This window comes from Brachyhypopomus gauderio, chromosome 3 (assembly GCF_052324685.1).
Source record: "Brachyhypopomus gauderio isolate BG-103 chromosome 3, BGAUD_0.2, whole genome shotgun sequence".
In the NCBI taxonomy this organism is placed as follows: domain Eukaryota; kingdom Metazoa; phylum Chordata; class Actinopteri; order Gymnotiformes; family Hypopomidae; genus Brachyhypopomus; species Brachyhypopomus gauderio.
Genome location: NC_135213.1, coordinates 22,728,255 through 22,751,002, shown reverse-complemented (window position 1 = coordinate 22,751,002; position 22,748 = coordinate 22,728,255). Strand labels below are relative to the sequence as shown.

Below are 22,748 nucleotides of genomic sequence, written 5' to 3'. Positions count from 1 at the left end.
CCTGCTGAGAGATCAGCGCTAACCACCTCCAGAGGAGCCAGAGCTGGGCAGGGCCTAGCCCTAATGGGGCTTTGCCCTGACACAGGATAATTGGGCTGTCTGTCAAGAGGAATTCACCTCAGAGCAAAAGTGACATAGCCAATTAGGCACACAAGTAGCTTCAATTATATACTGGGGGACAGACCGGGGCCCTTTTGGGCTCCTGGCCCAAAAAATGTGTTTTTTAATAGTAATTTAGCATTTTAGGATTAGCCTAATGTTGCACATGTGCCCCTTCTTGCCAGGGTCTGCGTTGCAGTGGATTCATTCAAGCTAAGCCATGATTTCAAATTTCTGCTCCTTTATTCAGTGATTTTTTATTACAAGATTTTTTGCAGGGTTACAATGCTAGAAATGTTGTAAGCACAATTATTCTTCACACAAGGAAATGTTTTGGTTAAGTAACATTTTCATATTTTCATACTGTGAAACACAACTCTAAAAATGAGACCCTAATTTGGGATTGATAATTCATCTTTCTATTTAATTGTCATTGCTTCAACTCTTTCAATAATTCTCAGCACATCCCTTTTGCTTCATTGTGTTTTTTTCAGTAAGTTATTTACACTGCTTGACACTGGGGCTGCCACCTGTTCACCACAAACTGGACTCTTCTATTGCACTACACTGTCCTCCACCTCTACTTTGTGTATTTGACTTTGCCTGCTGACTTTTGATTGGCCTGGAATTACCAAATGGAGGGGGAAGTGAGGATAAACAAACTGACCAATATTATTGAATACTTGTTAAACCCCCCATGATGTGGGAGAACATTGCAAAAAAACGGTGAAATGGAAGACAAAACCAGGCACCTGGACATGCGGCCTAACAGTGAACTGTCTGGGTGAAACTGCGCGGGACACTTACAAGGAGAAGTTCTTAGGGAGGAAGCAGCGGTTGTGCAGAAGCCCCGCCCACAGCTGCACCCCGACGATGCCGAAGATGAAGAAGACGAAGAAGCAGAGCAGCAGCACATTTCCCAGCATGGGGAGCGTGTCCAGCAGGAGAGTCACCAAGATCCTCATACCTGCGGGACGAGGGGAGTCAGGACAGCAACACGCAGCACCAAAGGACACAAACAATACAACCGCAAGGGAGGGTACAGCTCATAGGCCTAAAACGAACGTCCTCTGTATCAGCTCAGTAACTCCGCCCACAATTCTACGCATCCTCGGCATAAAGGGCCTACCGTGGACCGCAAGCACGAGCTTATGAGGGCCATAAAGCTATCGGCGGAGGAAAGATGGCTAGTGTAGTATCTTCAAGTGGCCTTGTGGGTGCAGCGCAGCTGAACTGTACTGCCTTGCGTGAAACCAGGCGAGCAGAGTATAAATGATGACCATGGTTTCCCGCAGAGGGCTGAGCGAGGAACAGCCGGAGGAGGAGGATGGTGCACGAGGCACTGCCAGGCTCCACTCAGTACGGACAACATCCGCAGGGGTCTGTGGTTTGCACGTTTGGAGGGAGAGGAAGCGACAACCTGCAGCAGCGCGTTATCAGCAGGCAAAATAAACGCATGACAATGACGGATCCGTCTCGCAAGATGAAACGCCTGTCGTCTCCACGCTCGGGTTTTGCGGGACTCATTAGCGTGGCGCTGGGCCGCATCTCCCACTTGTCGGTGCAGGGGCGGGTCTGGACCTGTAAATCCACTGCTCCCAAGTACAGCAACCTGATGATGCCGAAATATCGTAATAATGGACTTCTTGGGAAATAATTAAGAAATGTAGTCTAGCGTTTAAGGGCATAATCAGTAAAATGCCACAATACAATTGTAAAGACATGAATAAACTCTCTTCCCAAACACAATTTCAGTGCAGTCTTATTTGTTGCAGTAAGCTTGAGAATCTATATACATTTTTACATTCAGCTCAGCACCGACACCAATAACAGATTTACTCAAACAGTAAATCACTGAATATGTAAAGGCAGAGTCTCATGAGCACCAGATCTCTGTGGCACACATGACTGTCTATGACCAAGAGAGCAGCTACGCCCCTTCAGTGATTCTGTAGTGAAGACATCATGTTTATACTCACATAACAAGAGCAGTAAAATACAAGACACTGCAAGCTTTCAATATAAATGGATTTCCTTTTCATTTGTGAAAGATCATAAGGGACTAAGAATCATTCCTCCTATCAACCAAATCCATTTTTTCATTAAATGATACCCAAGGTTTGGTAAGCTGGATGGATTTTCAAATAATGAAAATTAGACAATAAATGTAGATTGCATAATAAGAAAAAATATTACACAATTTACACTTATTTTCTAATTATTTTGACCTCTTAATACCTGAAACCTGATCATATACTACTATACAACATTACCATACCAAATCTGGACAAGGTGGCATCAAGATACTGCACAGACAAGTGCAGTGTCTCACAAGTGTCTCACAAGTGTCTCACATTAGAATACATAGGATAGACATCCAGATAATATAAGCTGCCAATATCGGGGCTTTAGACACACAAGTGATATCTCATGGACATTTTTAGAGGATACCTTGTCTCTTATTAAGCTAGTTCAGTTTAGAATATTTCATATCTAAGATACACTAGAGGACAGTCTTAGTGTTCAACACGTGGCTAAACTATCAGAAAACATTATCTTGAGAAGTGGAGCCTTCCGTAGCTTTTCCATGCTCTTTGAAAACCATTCTCTGGGGTTCAACTCCACCAGGAAGCCTTGGTCTGGCCCCAAAGCTGTGATGGAACGAGACCCTTGGGATAATGTGCCCTTTAATGTCCCATATACAAGAAAAAGACTAACATTACAAACGCCTGTGAATGAGGAACCATTGCCTATGTTTGGGATCTAAAGCCAGGCCTTTAAAATCACTACATTTATCTCTGTGGGTGGGACCAACAGGCCTGCCTATATTTGACAGGACACCCAAATACCAATAACAAAGAGCCCAGCCTTGTTAACCCTAATTCATTATGCTTTGGCAAAGGGCATAGTACACCATTTTCTCTCTTAGCAAAATTAATTAAGAAGTAAAACAGATGTGCTTATGACTCATACACTGGACACCAGCAATAATCACTTATTGATTCACATACTCACTTTACCCAACTTCCATCAATCAGCTTTTCTTTGGGTTAGTGAACCTTGTTAGTAGCACCATCAACTACGCAATATTCCACTTCTCGTTTGCATTTTCATCTGATCGTCCTGGTGTTCATCTCTGTATCTCAGCTACACACACAGGCCCTCACGGTCTCCTGGACTGGTTTTCATATGTACAATCTCATCCTCAGCCTGCCAACCCACTGACTATCTAATGTACTTACTTGCCATTTCTGTGTTCGAGCTGCAATATTTCTAGAGCACATTCACTCATCCACCTGACAGTGACTCAGTTACCGGCATTGTTACGTCACACTAAAACACCCAACTGCCAACCAACTGTTAGTGGCTTTAATTGGTCTTTTTAATCTGGCCTTGCAACAACCCCTTCAAACACAAACTTTTTCATCCATGGTTAAAAGCCTGAGTGTACAAAGGAATCTGCATCTATGTCACTTCCCATAATCCCCTGTGCTCCAGCTCTTGTTCTTTCCCGTCGCAATCCTCATCTCCATAATGCTGCAGACGTCAACTCGCTTCTCAGCACCGTGTGTCAGTGGCTCTTCTCCCTCTCGCTGAGACTTGCACCGCAGCCCATAACCAGAGAACATTAGGCCGACCAAAGAGGGCAACCAAGCTTAGACTCCAAATTTGCACACATATAGAAATCCATTTTTGATGCTGGTATGTCCAGGTCTGTTCAGATTCTAAATATATTAAGTAAGATCCGTGTGTTTGAAGATGTAAAATCATCTCTCGAATATCCAGAAAAGGAATGAGAGCTCATCACATTCTGTGTGGGATTTTGATTTGCGAGGGACATGGTTCTCATGTCCATATGGGTTCATCCATCAAACCACAGGACATGAGAAGAACAGGACAGGAAGTACATTAAACCAGACAAAAACAAAAACCTAATAAAGGATGAGAAGCAACAAAGGACAAGAGGGGGACGTGAAATACTCTGAATGGGGCGAGTCAGAAGAGCCCTGATCAAGGGGACATCTTAGGGATGACGAGAGAGGAGTGTGGGGGTGTGTGAGTGTGTAGGGAGAGTGCCGAATAAATCAACCACTTAGCGGGCTGTGTTCCTGTCAAAGAAATGAAAAAAAAAAGTTTGAGTTTTGAGCTCCACAGACAAGTGATGGATGCTGTGAGTTTGCCATCTATTACACTGCCACATGTTTTGATTAAGGCTGTTACAATAAGTAGAAAATGACAAATGTGATCCAGCATCATCACCAAAAAAGCCACGGAGACAATTCCCATTTCCCAAATAACAGTACCCAGCAGGTGAGGTCGAGATATCATTTTGTTCAAATTAAACCCACCATTAAGTGGCTCAACAGCGCAGGTAACTCTCGAATAATAAATCAGTCTGCCTGCTTCCATCGGGCCTGGCCTGTGCTTATGATTGACGCAGGGCCTAATTATGTGTTAATGCTGAGAGGAACATTCTCCTCTCCTCCTCGCGTGTTCTACAACAGCAGGCAGTATCAGCCCTCCAAGGCACCTCGGGATCCCTGAGCCTACAGCCACAACGGTGATTCCCTTTTTTGTTCAGACCGGACGCTTCTGTTTCCGGCTGCGCTGACAGATGTTAGGAAAGGCACCATGTTTATAAGAAATGCAATCTGTGTGTCAGTGGAGGGGGGCTGAGAGTTCCCAGCAGGACCCAGCAAGACAAAGTGGCACATGAGAGGACCAGAAAGGAGCGTCAGGCGTATCCGAGCCCACAACGTTCTCCCAGTTCCGCATCCCAGGACTGGATGCAGCGTTTTAAATGAACTTTCCCATTGTGTAAAACGGTACACTCTCACTTCAAGGGCCCTCTAGGGGAATTTACATTATGAGGTTCCTTGTGAAATTAAAGACAAGGGAAAAGTGGGGATCTCCTTGGCATGGAGGACGATTAAATCAGTTAACAAAGAGTAGGAATAGGAAATAGCCTGCCCCTCGCCTCACTGCCACATGTGTGTGTGTGTGTGTGTGTGTGTGTGTGTGTGTGTGTGTGTGTGTGTGTGTGTGTGTCAGAGAGACATCACTCTTCCCCCTGGATCTGTAAGTGTGCTTGTTTGAGCATGTACGTGTGTGCGACAGTATGTGTGTGTGCATAGATCACAGTAAGTCTGGGACACACACGAGACCTGCTGAGCGGCTGGACATGGAGCCGCTAGTGTACCACCACCGAGGAGCCACATTTCATCACTTGATGTCAAACGAAGAAATGAGTGCGTTTGTGTGCATGTGCCTGAGTGTGTGCACATGTGTGTGCATTCTATTTCATAAGCACAGAATCAATATTGTGCAAATATGCTGCAGGACAATGTTTTATTTATGTCACCTAAACACAACAGCTGCTTTACGTTGAAGTGTCAATGAGTTGTAAAATTAAGAATCACATTCTTTTGGATATAATAATAAGGAACCAACCTTTTTGAACATTCAGATTCATTAGTGTGGAGCAAATCAGTACATCTACATTTCAAGCAGTGGCAGGCAGTGGTGGGAGTACTCACTGGGCACTCGGTTGATAGCTCGCAGCGGCCGCAGCACCCGGACAGTGCGGACGGCCGAGAAGCTGACGTTCTGCAGGTTGAGGGAGTATTCCAGCATCCTGTAAACACGCACATGAATAAATCAATGTCCGTCACAAAGTGCTCATCACACAAAGCCCTACAGCAAAACCACATTAGTGGGTCCTTATGAAATTTCCAGGACATCGTTGTTAAACCCCATATTACCATGATCCTTTTACTGACAAGGCTGGAGAACCATAAGAAATAATGGTGTAAGCTTCTGGCATGGCTCCAGTGGATGTAATTCAACATTATGACATATACAATGTTACAAATGCACGGGGGAGGAAATTAGCCGTCAAGGAGAATGTCAAACTATAATATTACATCATCTACAAATGACTAATTCCAGGTAATACCAGTTTCTTTTCTAGCATTTTCACCTTCATTTATAGAGAGCCCTTATTCAAGAGTTTACATTATGAGGAGACCCAACTGTAGTGAGGGTCCTATGACGGCCCTATGAGGGCTCTAGGACGTCTCTGTGACGGCCCTATGACGGCTCTATGACGGCCCTATGAGGGCTCTATGACGGCCCTATGAGGGCTCTATGAGGGCTCTATGACGGCTCTATGACGGCTCTATGACGGCTCTATGAGGGCTCTATGAGGGCTCTATGACGGCCCTATGACGGCCCTATGAGGGCTCTATGAGGGCTCTATGATGGCCCTATGAGGGCTCTATGAGGGTTCTATGAGGGCTCTATGACGGCCCTATGAGGGCTCTATGAGGGCCCCATCCCCAGACTTCCCCATGGAGCTGTGTGCTCACTTTGATCCCTTTCGATTAGATCAAAGCAAGGCATCCAATAGAGGCCAATGAACTGAAATTTCCTACAATACACACATACCAGCATGCACACGCATACACACGTAAGCACACCCACACACGCACAGCTGTAGCACACATGTGAACTTTGGAGGGAGGCGCAGGAAAGAATTCCCTGTTTTCCTAGCCGACAAACCTTCTGTGTGTCTATGCACCAGCAAGCATGTATAACCGATTACTCACAACTGACAAAATCATCCGACAGTATAATACTATACTTCTATACTATATACTAGAATACATGGAGAAGGTGTGATGTACCCACTGGACCTGTGTGATGCACCTCCGACGGGTTTCATACGCCCAAGATCATAAGCGGACTCGGTGATGACGGCGATGTGCAAACAGTACGAGGCCCATTAAGCAAGCATGGCTCGGAAGAAATGCCTTCCAGTTTTGTTGCTCCTGAAATCTGCAGAGCAGCTTTGAGAGCACTGATTGGCCGTGATGGAAACCAGCTGGTGGCTGGACTAGAAAAATAATAACACTGGTGACTAAAGCTAAAAACGGAGGGATGGGAAAGGACGAAACATGAAAATATCAGAAGAGGCGGAAAACAAAAGTGGGTTTTGCTGGGAAACGGCGTGCCGGGGCGGCCGGAGAGGGAGACTGGTGGTGGAGCAAGGAGAGAGGGCGGGAAAGCTGGAAGACAGCAGGGGGCATGCTGGGACAAAGACAGAGGACAGGCTGTGTCTGAGCTGGGGACTTGCGTGAGGACACTCCTGACAGAGCTCCCGCTGCCCCGTCAGGCGAACAGGAGGCGGCCAGAGCAGGACTAAACAGCACGAAGGAGCGTCTTGCACGAGCGCTCACATCATCAACAAACTCCTGCGTCTGACCCCCTTCCACATATACACCATAGGAGCACAAATAAACACAAAAACCCGTGAATGATGACACGGGCGCACGGCCAGACCTGTGTAGTCCCTCATGTCCCCCGACACACACGCCGTGACAAGCACGCTCACACACACACACACACAGGTAAACACAAAACGCCTTGTGAAGTGTCTGGCCCCGGGCTGCAGGATAGCCAGGGCCTAACCTGGCCGTCTCTTATCTGTTTGTATATGGCATAGCTCGAGTGAAGGATGGCTCTCTTTGCCAGAATCACTCCGTTTCCTGACAACAATGGCCACACTGTCAACAATGACTGTACTTAGTGTACACAGTGCCAGCAGGGAGGGCACTATAATAGGAAAAGTATGAGGAGGACAAGGTAGCGGGACCCTAAACAAGTCTGACCTTCAGGATCCGCAAGGAATCCGCTCCATTCGGTGCTGGCGTGGAGGGCCAGGCTGGGATCTGCCGTGCCCTGTCGCGAGCAGACTGAGAGGAAGCACATGGACACTGCTGCTTTGGGCTACAAACCGCTCCATATTGCATGCAGCAGTAAACATGGCTGTTTAGCTGACATGAAGAGGCAGAATAAATTTGACACTCTCTCTCGCTCTCTCGCTCTCTCTCTCTCTCTCTCTCTCTCTCTCTGTCCCTTGTTGCCTTCAAAGCAGACACTCTGGCTTGAGTTCAGTCAGGGCTTGGTGGCTTCCACCACCTGGCAGCTTAATGAAGCGAGCTTCAGAAGAGACTCACCTCACCACACCCACACTCGGATGTGGAGATAAAACACACTCTCCCTCTCTGTCCTTATATTGCCTCTACTCTTTTTTCCACGGGTCACTCTCATCTCTTATTCTCCCAGTCTACATTTTTCTCGAATGTTTCACAAGCAGCTTCATATAACACAACAGCTGACACTTTTGATTGATGTACAACATTTCCCTCAGAAATGCAGCACTTAAGCCAAGGGCAAATGAAAGCTTAGATCACACCTTATTTAATAAACACATTAACATATGGCATTTAAACCACATTAGACTTGCTCTCAACACTTTTCCTAACCCCCTTTAACTACTGCCTCTGCGACAGGTCGGCAGCCAGGGGCTACTGTTTTGTTCTTAATGGAACAGGACTGATTGATTACAGTCAAAACTAGATGAGCTGCCCCGAGCCAGGTTTGAGTGGCTACAAAACTCTGCCTTTCCACAACATCAGCGTGATTTCCAACCTATCTGTGCATCTAAGGTTGGGCTGAGGTATACAGGAAGGTCACAGCAGACTGAGCGATACAGAGTGTGTCATAAGAAAGGGGGATGCATGAATCTGGCAACCCCCCTGCACGCTGGTTTGCCATTCTCGTCTCTGCCATGTTCCCGTCTGTATACGTTCATCTCTGGCTACCACGTGGCGAGTATTTTCTGACGAAACGCACGTCCTGAGCAATAATAACACTTATGGAGACTAACGCAAGGGTCCGGGGGGAAGGCGCCATCTTTGCTGTGTGCCTTGGTCAAACAGGACTTGACCAGAGGGAAGGAAGAAAATATACAAGAAAGACCTTTTACAGTTTTTTTTTTCTTGGGAAAATATTTGATGGCCTTTGTTCATGGGGAGTTTGCCCATGTCTCATTCCCCTGAAGAGACCCTTTTTTATTGCACATCACAGATTTGGAAATAGTCCAGGGATGTCAGTGAATCAGAGAGAAGGGGCATTTGCATGTGATCTTCGATTCGGTTATCTGTCTTTTTTGGTACAGGACTACTGTGAAGGCATTTAAAGTCTCATGAAAAACAGTGACAGATTAGAGCAACCGTGGGATTATTAGCAATATGTCAGCATTTAACTGATGGAGGCATTTGACCTGAACTGTATTTATTATGTGGGAGAATTGGGTCACCAGACAGCACTGCCTTTCTGAAACATTATTAAAATTGTGTTTTTAACAGCTTCTCAGAATTTACTACATAATGAAAACATCACGACAAGCAAAATAAACATCTGTTCTTTCTTCAGGTAAACTTGTGATAAGATTGTGTTTCCATACAGAATGGCCAAAACAACAGCAGTCCAATCGATGTGCGAGCAGTGCTTAGCCATCTGGTAAGTACCTATGAAAGTGCAGACACCACCAACTACAAATATGAGATGAAGGAGCTCTCAGATGAAAGCAATGAACTGAGAGTAATGCCATCAGTACCTCTGCCCAAACAGCATTCCTCAAGTTTCTATTGTCTTACCAAAAGCACCAGTCTGGCCTGGGGAAGAAACGATATTAGGAGTGTTTTTGTGGTTTCCACTTGATCAGCAGAAGCAATTACAGATTGCTTTCTCTGGCTTTAGCCAGGTTCCTTCCCTCCAACCGCAGGGATGCTTTGGACATTGGGGGGGATCTCAAATAGTTCATTTCAGCTTCTGCAGCAAAACCACCCACAATGTTGGCAGTTGGGCACAATTTCAACTCAAAACTATTTCTATGAATGTGATACCAATCAATGACACACACCAAGTCCTGAGGGAAGAACACAAAACTAGCATACGGCGGCGTCTGAGGGCGGCTGAGAGGACCAGGGAAGACTCCAAATGTGCTACTCTACCTGTTTCTGTTCTCCCACCTGAAGTAATAGAAACTACTTACAAAACTATAAATTCTATCAGCTACTTTGCTTAAAGATGTGAAATAGTCCAGCTAGGAATATTCCGGGAGGCACAGCAGGCATTGATAATCATTTGCCTTTTTGACATGAATGACAGCCATTAAGCTGACAAGATGTTATCATTGTTATTCATTGTTATCGCTATGACCAGGAGATGTCTACCCTTCAACTGTCAGCTGTCTGCCTGAGTGAGACAGTCTCTAAGGAGGACATTACACAAATTATGAATCTCTTACAACAAGGAAGCACTACAAATACTGTGTCTAAAAAAATAAATAAGTCAAAAGAGCGAGAGGGGGTGACTAATGTTGAAAAACAGGGCCGACTCCTAAATCCTGTGAAGAAGACTACATCAGGGCCTCAGGTTGGCTTGGTGGCCTCCAGCTCACGAGTGGGGGAGGGGAAGGGGGTGGGGGGAGGGGAGCTGGGATGAGGGTCTGTCTCAGTGTGAGAGTCTATGCTTAGAGACAGCCTGTCAGGATATCCAATCCCCAGTCTGTGTGAGACGGGGACAAAATAGGCTGAGAGCACCTCATACTGACAGAGAGACAAATGGACATAAACAGACAGAGACTTTAAGTAAAGTAATTGAGTCTTGAGTTGTCTACTTCAGTATATCATATTCAAGATAAAGACTGCATTCAGAAATGTGCTGAAATTAAGCACTTGTGACAATAGCTATGCTGTAAAAAAAAAATAGATCATTGTCTGTTTTCAAGGACACTTGATTTGCATTTGCCTTCAGTACAAAATAACTACAGTCGAAAGAGTCTTTGAAATATTATATTGTTTCTGATGTCAAACTTAATTTACCTAGTTTACTATATGAGTTTATTTTCTGTCCTCAAACAATCTCACCTCCCCCAAGGTGAAAACAACATCTGCAATACATAATTATACACGCATCTCATGCCACCGCGCTCAGAAAGGCACCAGCATTTCCTGCCAAGATGAGCAAGGATGCATATTAGTGGCCAGCGTCTTTGCTTTATGCTTTCTTTGACTTCGAGCAGACTTGTCAGAGCTCATGAGGAAGCGACCGCAGCTTTCTGAGCTCAGGCACACTTTGCCGATGCTCCTGGGAGCGAACAGCGCCGTTGGCGAAGAGCAAAAGGGCACGCGGGCCGGGAAGGAGAGCGGTGAGTGTTCTGCCCAGTCTGCCAAGCAGCTGCTGGTGTCTGAGTCCGATACCTTGGCCATCAGTGCTGGGTCCTCACACGGCTTTTTTGCCCGTGCCTGGACTTCTCTCCAGCCCGTGCATGCAGAGCAGCTACCAAACCTTCAGCTCTCCGCGAGTATCCTGCCCTCACAGCAGGAGGGGCAGCTTGGGAGAAGTGGCTATATCGTGTCAGTGAGTTGCTCAGTCCATAGAGGCATAAAGTGCAGCTACTTCAAACTAACTATCCAATTAACAGACCAGACAGCACCCTGTGTGTTTGGAATTCATTTTGCTGACTGGTAAGGCAATCAAAAAACTCTTTCAAACAGCTATAAAGTTACAGATAACTTAATGCAATCGATATTTTTTCACTGAATGGACAAATCCTTCCATTTAAAGAAATCTTTGAGTGTCCAGCTTTAAGTATCAAGAGACTAACATCTATACTGATAACATGACTAAGCATAATCCAATACAGCCATCACTGCTCATTCCAAGGCGCCCGCGTGCTGAACGCGTGACCTGAACCCTTAACAGCCGCACAGAACCAGACGAGCCCACAGGGTTGTGAAGCCAGGGTTCTGTCACCCTCACACAGATCACTTATGTACACACTTTGTCTGATGTCTCCTCGATACCCTTCCAGACGCTCCCTTTACTGGGGCAATTTCGCCACACATCATCGTTTGTATCTCTCAGCAAGATCCGTGAGGTCAGCCGTCTGCGAGGAGGAGCTGGCAGCACACGGTGCCTTGGTTAGGACTCAACCACCTCAGGGAATGAAAATGTGCTTGTGTCGGTTGGGCTTGCACGCTCTATGCCAAGATAACCCTCCATCCACTTTCTGCATAAGTGTCCATGTCTGTGTGTGTGTGTGTGTGTGTGTGTGTGTGTGTGTGTGTGTGTGTGTGTGTGTGTGTGTGTGTGTGTGTGTGAGAGAGAGTGAGTGAATGCATCCCTTGTGCTGAATAGGTGGTTATGGCTAGCATGACATTCATTCACAGGTTGAAACAACAGTTGTTATAAGTCCTCTGTACGTCTACTTACAAAAGGCATAACAAGGCAATATAGGACCTTCATACTATTCATTTCAACATTTTAATTAGGAATGACTACATTTAGATAAAATAGCTAAACACACAAACACAGACAAACACACACGCACACACACACACACACACACACACACACACACACATGGAACAAAACTGTAGCCCCTCGCACGTGCAATATATCTACTAGAAACTACTAACAGCAGGACATCAACTTACATAATTGTCTCAAAATAAAACTGGGTTTGCAGTTAGCATAGAGCTTCCATCACCAAAAACTTAACCTAAATACTAAAAGTCCTAAACACTTAAAATAAGAGAACTTCGGGATGACAGTCGAGCTATAGACCATTGCAGGAAGCTTTGTCAGGCGTGACTTACCCGGCCAACACAATGAAGAAGTCTAGCCGATTCCAGGTGTCTCCAAGGTAACACTTTTTGCCAAAGATGCCAAGCGCCACCATCTTGATCACCATCTCCATGGCAAAAAAAGCAAAGATGAAGTCATCAAAGTCCTAGAAGGGAAAACACCCCCAGAGTGTTAGTGCCAGACTCCTTTAATGCAAGCTCAGCAAAACTCTCTCTAAGGATCAAGGTGCAAGGAAAATATCCTCCAATTCATGGTGAATTAACAGTTTAAATATATATAATTAAAGTAGCCTCCCACTGCAATATGTTGGCTAGTTATGTTTTCAGCTTTAGCGTGTACAACATGGGGTATGTATGTGATTGTATCTGGGTGCTGACACATCTAAGTCCACCTTGCAAACACACAACTAATGCTTATCCCTCAAACACACACTAGGACCTGACATGATGCACTGAATGCAGAGGCTCTTTACCGGAGAGGCTTCAGTTTTTCTGTGATGCTAGACAGATGTTCAAGGAACACAGAATAAGATGTGCAGATATTGACACCAAGCACAAGATTAATCAATGCAAAACCAACCAACAAAAAGTGAGTCTAAAGCAGGGAGGGTGGAGTCTGAAGAAGGAAGGGTGGAGTCTAAAGCAGGGAGGGTGGAGTCTGAAGAAGGGAGGGTGGAGTCTAAAGCAGGAAGGGTGGAGTCTGAAGAAGGGAGGGTGGAGTCTAAAGCAGGGAGGTTGGAGTCTGAAGAAGGAAGGGTGGAGTCTAAAGCAGGGAGGGTGGAGTCTGAAGCAGGAAGGGTGGAGTCTGCTTTGCTCGGCAGCTGTGTTTACTCACAGTGCCAATTTGTTCTCCCTGACTTCATGTTCCATATAATGATGAAACATGAAGTCACAGCACAATCTGGACACAGTGTGGTGAATAGATCACCCAATTATTCACAAAACACTTACTTGTAATGATGTAAGAAACAAATGAACAGAATGGGAACATAGCCCGGCTGTACTAACTTAATTGAAGATGTTTGAGCTACTTTTACTGCAGCAGTAGAAGAAAATGGGTTTTTCAGGTGTTCTAAAGAGCAAACAGAATGGCAAGATTTCCTCTTGGAACCAACAAACGGGAAAATTATCTTATTTCAGTTTGACTTTTGTTTTTGATGGATTTTGATTGCTTGATGCTTTTTTTCCCATCACACATATGCTACACGGAACAGGACTTTTTCATTCTGTAGTACACATCAGTACTATCACAAGATCATCACAGCTTATGAGAACACATTCATTGTGCAGCATTAGCCGGTTGCATACTCAGAATGATCAAGTTGTGTGGACTAGATGTGCCACAAACACAGATATGAGATCTTATCCAGATGGTGCCCACTGTGGAATGGGTGAAGGCACTGAGGGGAGTGTGTCCTCACACACCTTCATCACTCCCTCAAGGGTAATTGTCACTGCATGGCAAATGCACCTGGCTTTCCCCAGCCAAGTGGACCATTAGTCATAACTCTTACACATGGGTATTCCTCCCACCAAGAGACAGCGGTGGGAACGTCACATCAGTACACACTCAAGCCCAAGCTCCCGGATTCTGACCACACATTCTCTTCCCCATGCTGCGGACCAGAGTCTCGTCACTCAGAGCTGACGCTAATGCACGGATTCTTCAGTTTCTGTCAGCAATCGGCCAAAGTATGGTGTCAAGTCCTTTAACAGGAATGTTCTGAGACCACAGTGCTCTTGAGGCAAATAAAAAGTAATTTTTTTATGTTTGCTAAACCACCAGACACATGGCTGCCCACATAGCAGGTCAGAATATGTAAAGCATGAAACAAAGTCAACCTCACCCAGCCGCTGGGACAAAAAAGCATTTCCCGTGCTCGCGCACCACCATTAACCTATCATTAACACCACCATTAACCTATCATTAACACCACCATTAACCTATCATTAACACCACCATTAACCTATCCTTAACACCACCATTAACCTATCATTAACACCACCATTAACCTATCCTTAACACCACCATTAACCTATCATTAACACCACCATTAACCTATCCTTAACACCACCATTAACCTATCCTTAACACCACCATTAACCTATCATTAACACCACCATTAACCTATCCTTAACACCACCATTAACCTATCATTAACACCACCATTAACCTATCATTAACACCACCATTAACCTATCCTTAACACCACCATTAACCTATCATTAACACCACCATTAACCTATCCTTAACACCACCATTAACCTATCATTAACACCACCATTAACCTATCATTAACACCACCATTAACCTATCATTAACACCACCATTAACCTATCCTTAACACCACCATTAACCTATCCTTAACACCACCATTAACCTATCATTAACACCACCATTAACCTATCCTTAACACCACCATTAACCTATCATTAACACCACCATTAACCTATCATTAACACCACCATTAACCTATCCTTAACACCACCATTAACCTATCCTTAACACCACCATTAACCTATCATTAACACCACCATTAACCTATCCTTAACACCACCATTAACCTATCATTAACACCACCATTAACCTATCATTAACACCACCATTAACCTATCCTTAACACCACCATTAACCTATCCTTAACACCACCATTAACCTATCATTAACACCACCATTAACCTATCATTAACACCACCATTAACCTATCATTAACACCACCATTAACCTATCCTTAACACCACCATTAACCTATCATTAACACCACCATTAACCTATCATTAACACCACCATTAACCTATCATTAACACCACCATTAACCTATCCTTGCTCATTCACACAGAATGGACCCTAGTTCCCAGTTTTAGTCTTGTATTTAACCAAGAAAGAAAAGTTCACTTTGCAGAGGGTTGTCCATGAAAGTAGCCATACATAAATTATTTCGCTTCCAAACCGACAAACTGCACAGAATAAACACAGACCTAATGCAAAGTTCTGAAATATATGTTAGTTCACACTGCTGTGTGTAGAATACATTTAAATCAAATTACCTAAAGGTTTAAAGTCAGACAGGACAGCATACCTAAAAGCTTGTTTCTGTAAATCCATTTATATCAAGAGAGTTCTTGAGAGAAGACACATCTTGAAAGTTTGGCCCATAATCCTTAATCTTTTCTGACGTGCAAGATCACTTGGATAGAAATCATAAGTACAGATTTATACATTTAAATTTAGTCAAAAATAGCTTGTGGACATTTACTGAAAGGAGCGTTCTTGTCCATACAGAGCAATCTGTGGCAGTTCTGCTGATATTTGATAATTGGATAAAATTCAAATGTTATTCTCAATTTTCTAACCAATGTGAAGCTTAAACGTTTGTAATACTATACTGAGATCTTGGGTCGTACTGAGACCATACGTCATATATTTGGGTCGTACTGTTCACTGTGATGTCATTATTGCAAAAAAAGGAATGAAAACAAAGAAAAGGGAGAAAAAGGAAAAAATTGTGTCATATGAAGGTATGTTGTCTAAGAGAAGCAGCTTCTCGCAGTCCTTAACTGCTTCTGGCCTGCATTGTTGTGTGTGTGTGTGTGTGTGTGTGTGTGTGTGTGTGTCTGGTCCCTTCCATGGTTCAGCAGCTCTCCAGAGAAAAACAGCGCAGACTGGGGGAACCCCTCAGCACAGCCTTAGTATCTCCACACAGCCTGCCAGCATGGCTTACTGATTTAGTGTTCTCATATGTGGAACCCTCTCTCTCTCTCTCTCTCTCTCTCTCTCTCTCTCTCTCTCATTCTCTCACTCCAACCTTCTTTCACTCTCTCTCCTCTTCACTGTCTCACCCGCTCTCCGACATTCTCCTTCCTTTCCTCTGTCTCTACTTCTCCTCACTCTCTCCCTCTTCTCACTATCCTTCTCTCGTTCCACTCTCTCTCTCTCTCTCTCCCTCTCTCCCTACCCCCACCTTCCAGCCTCCCTGCCTTCTCTGCTCTCTTAGTAAGGCATTATTTCATCTATCTCACTCCTCCTTCTCTCTCTCCACCCTTTCATCCACCCATTTCTATTAAAAACGTGTCATCCCTCTTTTCATATCTCTGCTGGAGCTTTTAAAAATAGCAGAGTCAATGGGGAGAGCGCAAGTGTGATGCGAGGTGTGAGAGTTCATGTGTGCGATGTGATCTTGTGCCACTGAATAAATCTTCTCACGGTGTCCTCTTTGTTGTCCAAGCAGCTGAATGGTTTATTACCTGCACAATGAGTTCGTGAGGATTTTCTCCCTTGCCGGCGGCGGTTATTCTAGTGCGACTAGTGCCCGTTCTCTGCTGCAAACCCCCACCCCAACCCAACACCATCACCACCACCACCACCACACACACACGTATACATACTCATGCCTCACGCACACACACTGGAGTGGAGAAACATATGGTCACCACCCATCCTCTGCTGCAGTGCTATTGACAACATGTTCCATAGCAGTTGCTATGCAGATGACGTCATTATTGTCTGTGGAGGAGGTGAAGTGCACATGGGCTAACACTGCACTACATATTCATACAGTGAATGATTCAGATTTCACATTGTCAATGGAGCAACATAACCAGACAATCAGCATGTGATATGACACAGGGAGAAAGGGATTCCCCCAAACAACATCACCACACAGGGTAGTCACGCTTATTCCACGTGGAGAAAAACGCTCAGTTTCAGTACCTCACGCGTTCAGCTCATAGCATGCATAAGAGACTCATTCAGAGATATCAACATCCTCAAATAAAACAGTGCTGTGGAGAGGAAGAGATAGAGGGGAGAGAGAGAGAGAGAGAGAGAGAGAGAGGAGAGAGAGAGAGAGGGAGGAGAGGGAAGAGAGGGAGAGAGAGAGGGAGAGAGAGAGAGAGAGGGAGAGAGATGGGGGGCTATGAGTAAATTCAATGAGTTATGATAATCTATGCGCCGAGACCTGTGCGTATGTCTTCCAGTGACAGTGGGCTGTTCTGATGGATGATTCCAGATCAGGCGTGATGCAATCGCTACGCTCTGTTTAAGAAGCTCTCTAGCCGTCTCTCTTAGAACACGTAAGCAGAACATTGCTGGCTCCATGCCTGGGTGTCTCTTGCATTTCTGACACAGCAGCCATCTCCTGCTTAAAGACATCCACACACTTAACGGGAATTTGTGGTGTGCTCTGTCAAAGTTGATCGCTCATATTTGTGGGAATCTGTGGAGTCTTCTGTCAAAGTGGCTAGCACTGATTTGCTGACAGTGAAGAAGGAAAAGCCTTACATGTTCAAACAGACTGCTGCCTGTGGTCCTGTGATCTGCGTTTGTGACTGGTAGGTGTGTGTGAGGGAGAGACTGTCAGCCGAGGGTGAGAATGAGTGAGTGAGAGAAACAGTGAGGGAAGCAGCAGAGGAATAAATGAGGATGTGTTGTTGTGTGGGCAGAGATGCGGAGGCAGGGAGAGAGAGAAAGAGAGAGGGAGAGAGAGGGAGAGAGGGAGTGAGGGAGGGCGAGAGGGAATGAGTGAGGAGAGAAAGGGGTCCTGCACACTTACTGGCTTTATTATATCTCATTGGTTTCCATTATTCCACCAAAGGCATTCTTTTCCAGCTCAAGCAGAGGTTAACCCACGTCCCATCAGCCCTACAGACTCCACATATCTCCCTGACAGAGATGGAAGCTGATTGGTTGTCTTTGTCAATTACCTGGCCTCTGGGGTTATTGTCTTATTTCCATATGGTAGGGGGGAGAATGATTTGATAGTGCCACTGGGGAGGATAATTGTTGCAAATGTTCTAGCCGTGTGCTGAAAGGGGCGGCAGCCTGTTAACCCTCACATGCATACAGATCCACAAAACCACACAAGCCGAGGACTCAAATCAGCACCATTGTGCTATTCAACAGGTTTATCAGCCCAACTTCTCAATGTCATCAATAACTACGACCCTAGCGATTGTCGTGGCCTCCACTCTACAGGGGGCGCCGTCACCGATTATTCACAGCCATTTCATACGTTTATTAAATACATTTATAATAAGGGGGGACTCATTCGATGTCACAAGCATGCTCCAAACCACCTGATGCCAGTGCTTCATGGGTTGAGTGGCTAACAAGTCCTGCTTTCATCATTCCATTTATTAAGTGGTGACCCTCGCAGAGATGCGGTCTGCAAAATCTATTCATTATTACAGCAATTCAAAGACACTCGTGCAAAAAAACTGTGCACTTGTGTGTGTGTGTGTGTGTGTGTGTGTGTGTGTGTGTGTGTGTGTGTGTGTATATATGTGTGTGTGTTTGTGTAAGAGAAAGACAAGTACAAAGACAGTTCTCTTAACCTTCAGGCAAACACTCCTCTGGTAGAAAGCATAAAGAATGCAGAAGACCAAACCAAAGACCATGTCCTTACACTGAGTCATGTTCCTCAAGACAGAGACTAGTAACAGGGCTGCATTTTTCCCTGCTAATCTGCCTTGAATTATTGGACATCACCACATAAGAGTCTGGGCAGTATTCAAAATTATTATTGTTTTCAGGACAACAGAATAAACAAAACAATGAAAAAGCAAATAAATGCATATTATCAACAATCGAACACAAAACATGAAATGAATTAAAACATTAGTCAATTACCTACTGAATAAAAATATTTTAAAGCTTGTTTCCAAGAGGGGCGTGAAGTATTTCTTTCAACCATTCCATTTTGAAGCACCACACCTTTCCAGGAAACCAACCTTATTTTATAACAGATTCATTACAAATGCTAAAATTATTATTATTGTTATTATTATTATTGCTGCAAATAAATGTTTACAAAACTATGTTCCTGCAAGAATCCAAACTTTTGAAGTAAAGTGGTCCAACTTTGTTGCAGCTTTCAATAGATCAAATATTATATTTCCCAGTCGATATGCACAAATATTAACCACCCATGATTTTAAAGACTGGCAGCATAATTATTTCCTGGGAACAGAGTGGTATTTGTAGGCGAATGGGTCTGTTCTTATGTGTGATGGCTTGCACGTTCACTGCCATGTGTATACGGCAGAAACATTCCACAGACCTTCCTCACCACATCCCATAACCTGTTGCTGGGAGGGTCTCCTTCCCTGCAGGAAGTCTTTACTATAGGTATTGTAAATTTCATTCACTTCCATCATTTAAGGAAGGGCCTGTCTGTTGTATCACCATGGAGATAAGATGGGCTCTCTGAAAATCAATGGGATGAACAAGGTATTGACTAATCCCTTATATGTATAATGCCTGCTGGAGTATGGAGTAATGGCCAGGAAGCATGAGGATATGGATCTTAATATTAGTCATCCTTGTCTGGCCAATATAATTAAACTGGGAAGACCCTGGTGTCAGAGACAGTAGCATTAGCTAATTATTGACTGTACAAATTAACTTATGTAACAACAGGAGTTATATATTTCTGCAAGTTCTGTGTTTATCTTGCATAATGTAGTTAAACACCAACTTTTAAGTCATGAAGCCTCCATGAAGCCTCTCTTCTCCCTAGTCATCTCAAATTCAATTTTCCTCACAGTGGCCTTCTAAAAACCGTGCTGAATTAGGTATGGCAACCAGAAACGACACAGATATTGGACATTCTTAAAATTAGACTGGTAGCAGTTACTTTTTCTGAATAATATTTTATAATTTATGCCACTGTACTGCCAAATGGTCTTGATCTTTTAAAACAGCACTGGGGCAACTGTGTAAGGGAAATCCCCCATAATTGTGGCTGTTTCTCATCTAAAGTCTAATGCCGATATTGGTCATTCATTTCCAACCAAGCTCGATGCTATTAATACCTGGTCCTCTTTAGGAATCTAAGCAAAATATACAGTTCAAAGCAGCACCAAGATACTACAAGCGCAAATAGTGCATTTTAATATACTACATACTTTTCTCACTCTAATTCAGTAAAGAAGAGGGCAAAAGAAAAAAAGATGGAGGTCAACAAGCTGCCACAAGGGTTGAGATGAGGAGACAGAGCTGTAGAGGCGTAGGTCACATGGTGGATGAGACGGTGACAGAGGTGAGAAACCACAGGTTCTGAGAAGCTCCTCTGTGCATATGAGAGAGTTAGTTTCTTTCTGCCCAGCCAGAAACCTGGTAGAATCTGCCGCATTGCTGAGTGAAGCAGTGACGTCGTGCCAGCGGTGATACGCCGTCGCCACAGATGCTGATGACAGCTCTCCTCCCCAGGCACAAGGGCAAGGTACCACGGGAGATACCTCGTGAAGCTCAGCTAGCTTTAGCAGCATACTTCAACATGGACGAGCTCAGGGTTTTTTTTTTTTTGGAACAAGACCACTGCGTTTCAGCGGGAGGAGCTGATAGAAGGACGGAGAAGCAAGGGATGGGGACCTGCACTGCGCCAGGAAGTCTGAGCCCCGTGCGTAGGAAAGCGTGCGTAGGAGCGGGCGGTGGCGTTTGAGGCTTGTCGTGGGGGGGACATCCACCTCCAGCGTGAGTGCTGGCTCACTGAAAGTCAGTGCTTCATTCAGTGGCTTCTACACCATGAGGACGAACTTTCCGCTAGGCGCCTCAATCGACTTAGGCAAAAGTTGGAACCACTTGGGAAGATTGACAGTTCCTCAAATTGAGGAGGCAATGAATATGGAAAAGAGATCCTGTGACTCAGGGCGGGGGGCGTGGCCTCAGACCTGGATAATAACCCACCCTGCTCCAAGCGGCGAGACCACCCCTGCATTGTCATCGAACTGAAGTAAACAGCGAGGGAGAGCTTAGCTATAAATGTCCACCTCTCACGGAGCAGCCCGGGAGGAAGAACGAGCTACAAGACAGACAGTGAGAACACTGCAGCTCTGGAGGGAAAAAAAAAAGAGTGTGAGCATGGCAACTGGGAGAGGTGCGGTAACCACCGCAGTAGAGCCTGGTGGACGTTTGGGAACAGCCGAGATACGGAGGCGGCTACAGCACCGCTCCAGCCGGACCGGATGCCACCAGCATGCAGAGCCGCATGTTCACCGCTACGATTCTCCAATCACAAAGAAAGAACTTTTTTGTAGATTCAAGTAATGTGTGTGGGACTTGTGGGGCAAGGCAGCATTGATTGTCGATGGGTCAAGTGGTTTCTATCATTTTATGAGCGCTTTCGTGCACGTTTATTTTAGTTAATATATTAGTGGCACAAACGTGTAAGGTTTCTTTCTTTCTGTTGTTTCACCGCAGCTATGTGCTGGGCTAGGGCCGACCCGCTCCCTTCACTCTATTGCAGGGGTGGCCAACGCGCGGCTCGCGAGCCGCATGCGGCTCTTTGCCTGGTTTCATGCGGCTCCCCAGCCGGTCCGCGGGCTCACCTGCACAAACGGGGCGACACACTGCTACATTTTCGTGGTGCGCGGTTAGTTTACAAGCCTAGCGAGCCGCTAATACTTTTAAAACCGGCGTAGTGGAAAACACGCATTTGACTGTCTTCACAGCTAATAATTTACACTCGCCACCCCCCCCCCCCCACCCCGCTCAACAGATTGCACTCGCCCATGTACGATGTGGCTCTTTGCCGTAACACAGTAAGAAAAGTGGCTCTTGGTCTATGACGGGTTGGCCACCCCTGCTCTATTGCTAGTCAGTCATGGCTGTTTGGTAGGAAGCAGAGCATGTAGCAGACAGTCTCCTCCAAGCATGTAGGCCTGACATGTGATGAGTGGCTGATGGAAAAGACGCCTGTTCTCAGGGTCGCTTAACCTTCCAGTGTGTTAGACGTTATGCAGTGGGAGGAAGATCTAAGTGGACTGGTAAAGATTTATTGGGTGAACTGGAAATGAAACATCTAAGATTCAGATACTCTGATATTGAATTCCTCTTAAAGCATTATGGAAATGATTGTTTACTTCTCTAAAACAAGATGCCTTTCACGTTAGTACCCTATTCTCCGGTTTTGTTAACATTAAATATTTCACAAAAGAAATGTAGGATATAGTACCAATATGAATTTGCCTGTAAAGCCTCTATTTTTATGCCTTATGTCTTATGGGTATATAAACTCTCAGATATTATATATTTCTGCAGCCAATTACATGAATACCCAACATATGATTCAGGAGAAGTATTATTTGAAGGGAAGTGGCTTTGGATTTTCCTATTTATCCCATGGCCTGTACTGTATACACTGTAAAGTT

At 44.9% G+C, this 22,748-nt stretch overlaps 1 protein-coding gene across 13 annotated transcripts in view; it reads right to left on the bottom strand.

Annotated features, from left to right (window-relative positions):
• cacna1g (calcium channel, voltage-dependent, T type, alpha 1G subunit) overlaps window positions 1–22,748 on the bottom strand; it is a 158,621-nt gene that overhangs the window by 70,471 nt on the left and 65,402 nt on the right. For all 13 annotated transcript variants that reach the window (XM_077000484.1, XM_077000482.1, XM_077000489.1 and 10 more), the window contains exons 4-6: window positions 12,612–12,745; window positions 5,637–5,734; window positions 907–1,066 (exon numbers count right to left, since the gene is read on the bottom strand). In XM_077000484.1, coding sequence (XP_076856599.1) covers window positions 907–1,066; window positions 5,637–5,734; window positions 12,612–12,745 — 392 coding nt within the window. The remainder of the gene's footprint in view (window positions 1–906; window positions 1,067–5,636; window positions 5,735–12,611; window positions 12,746–22,748) is intronic.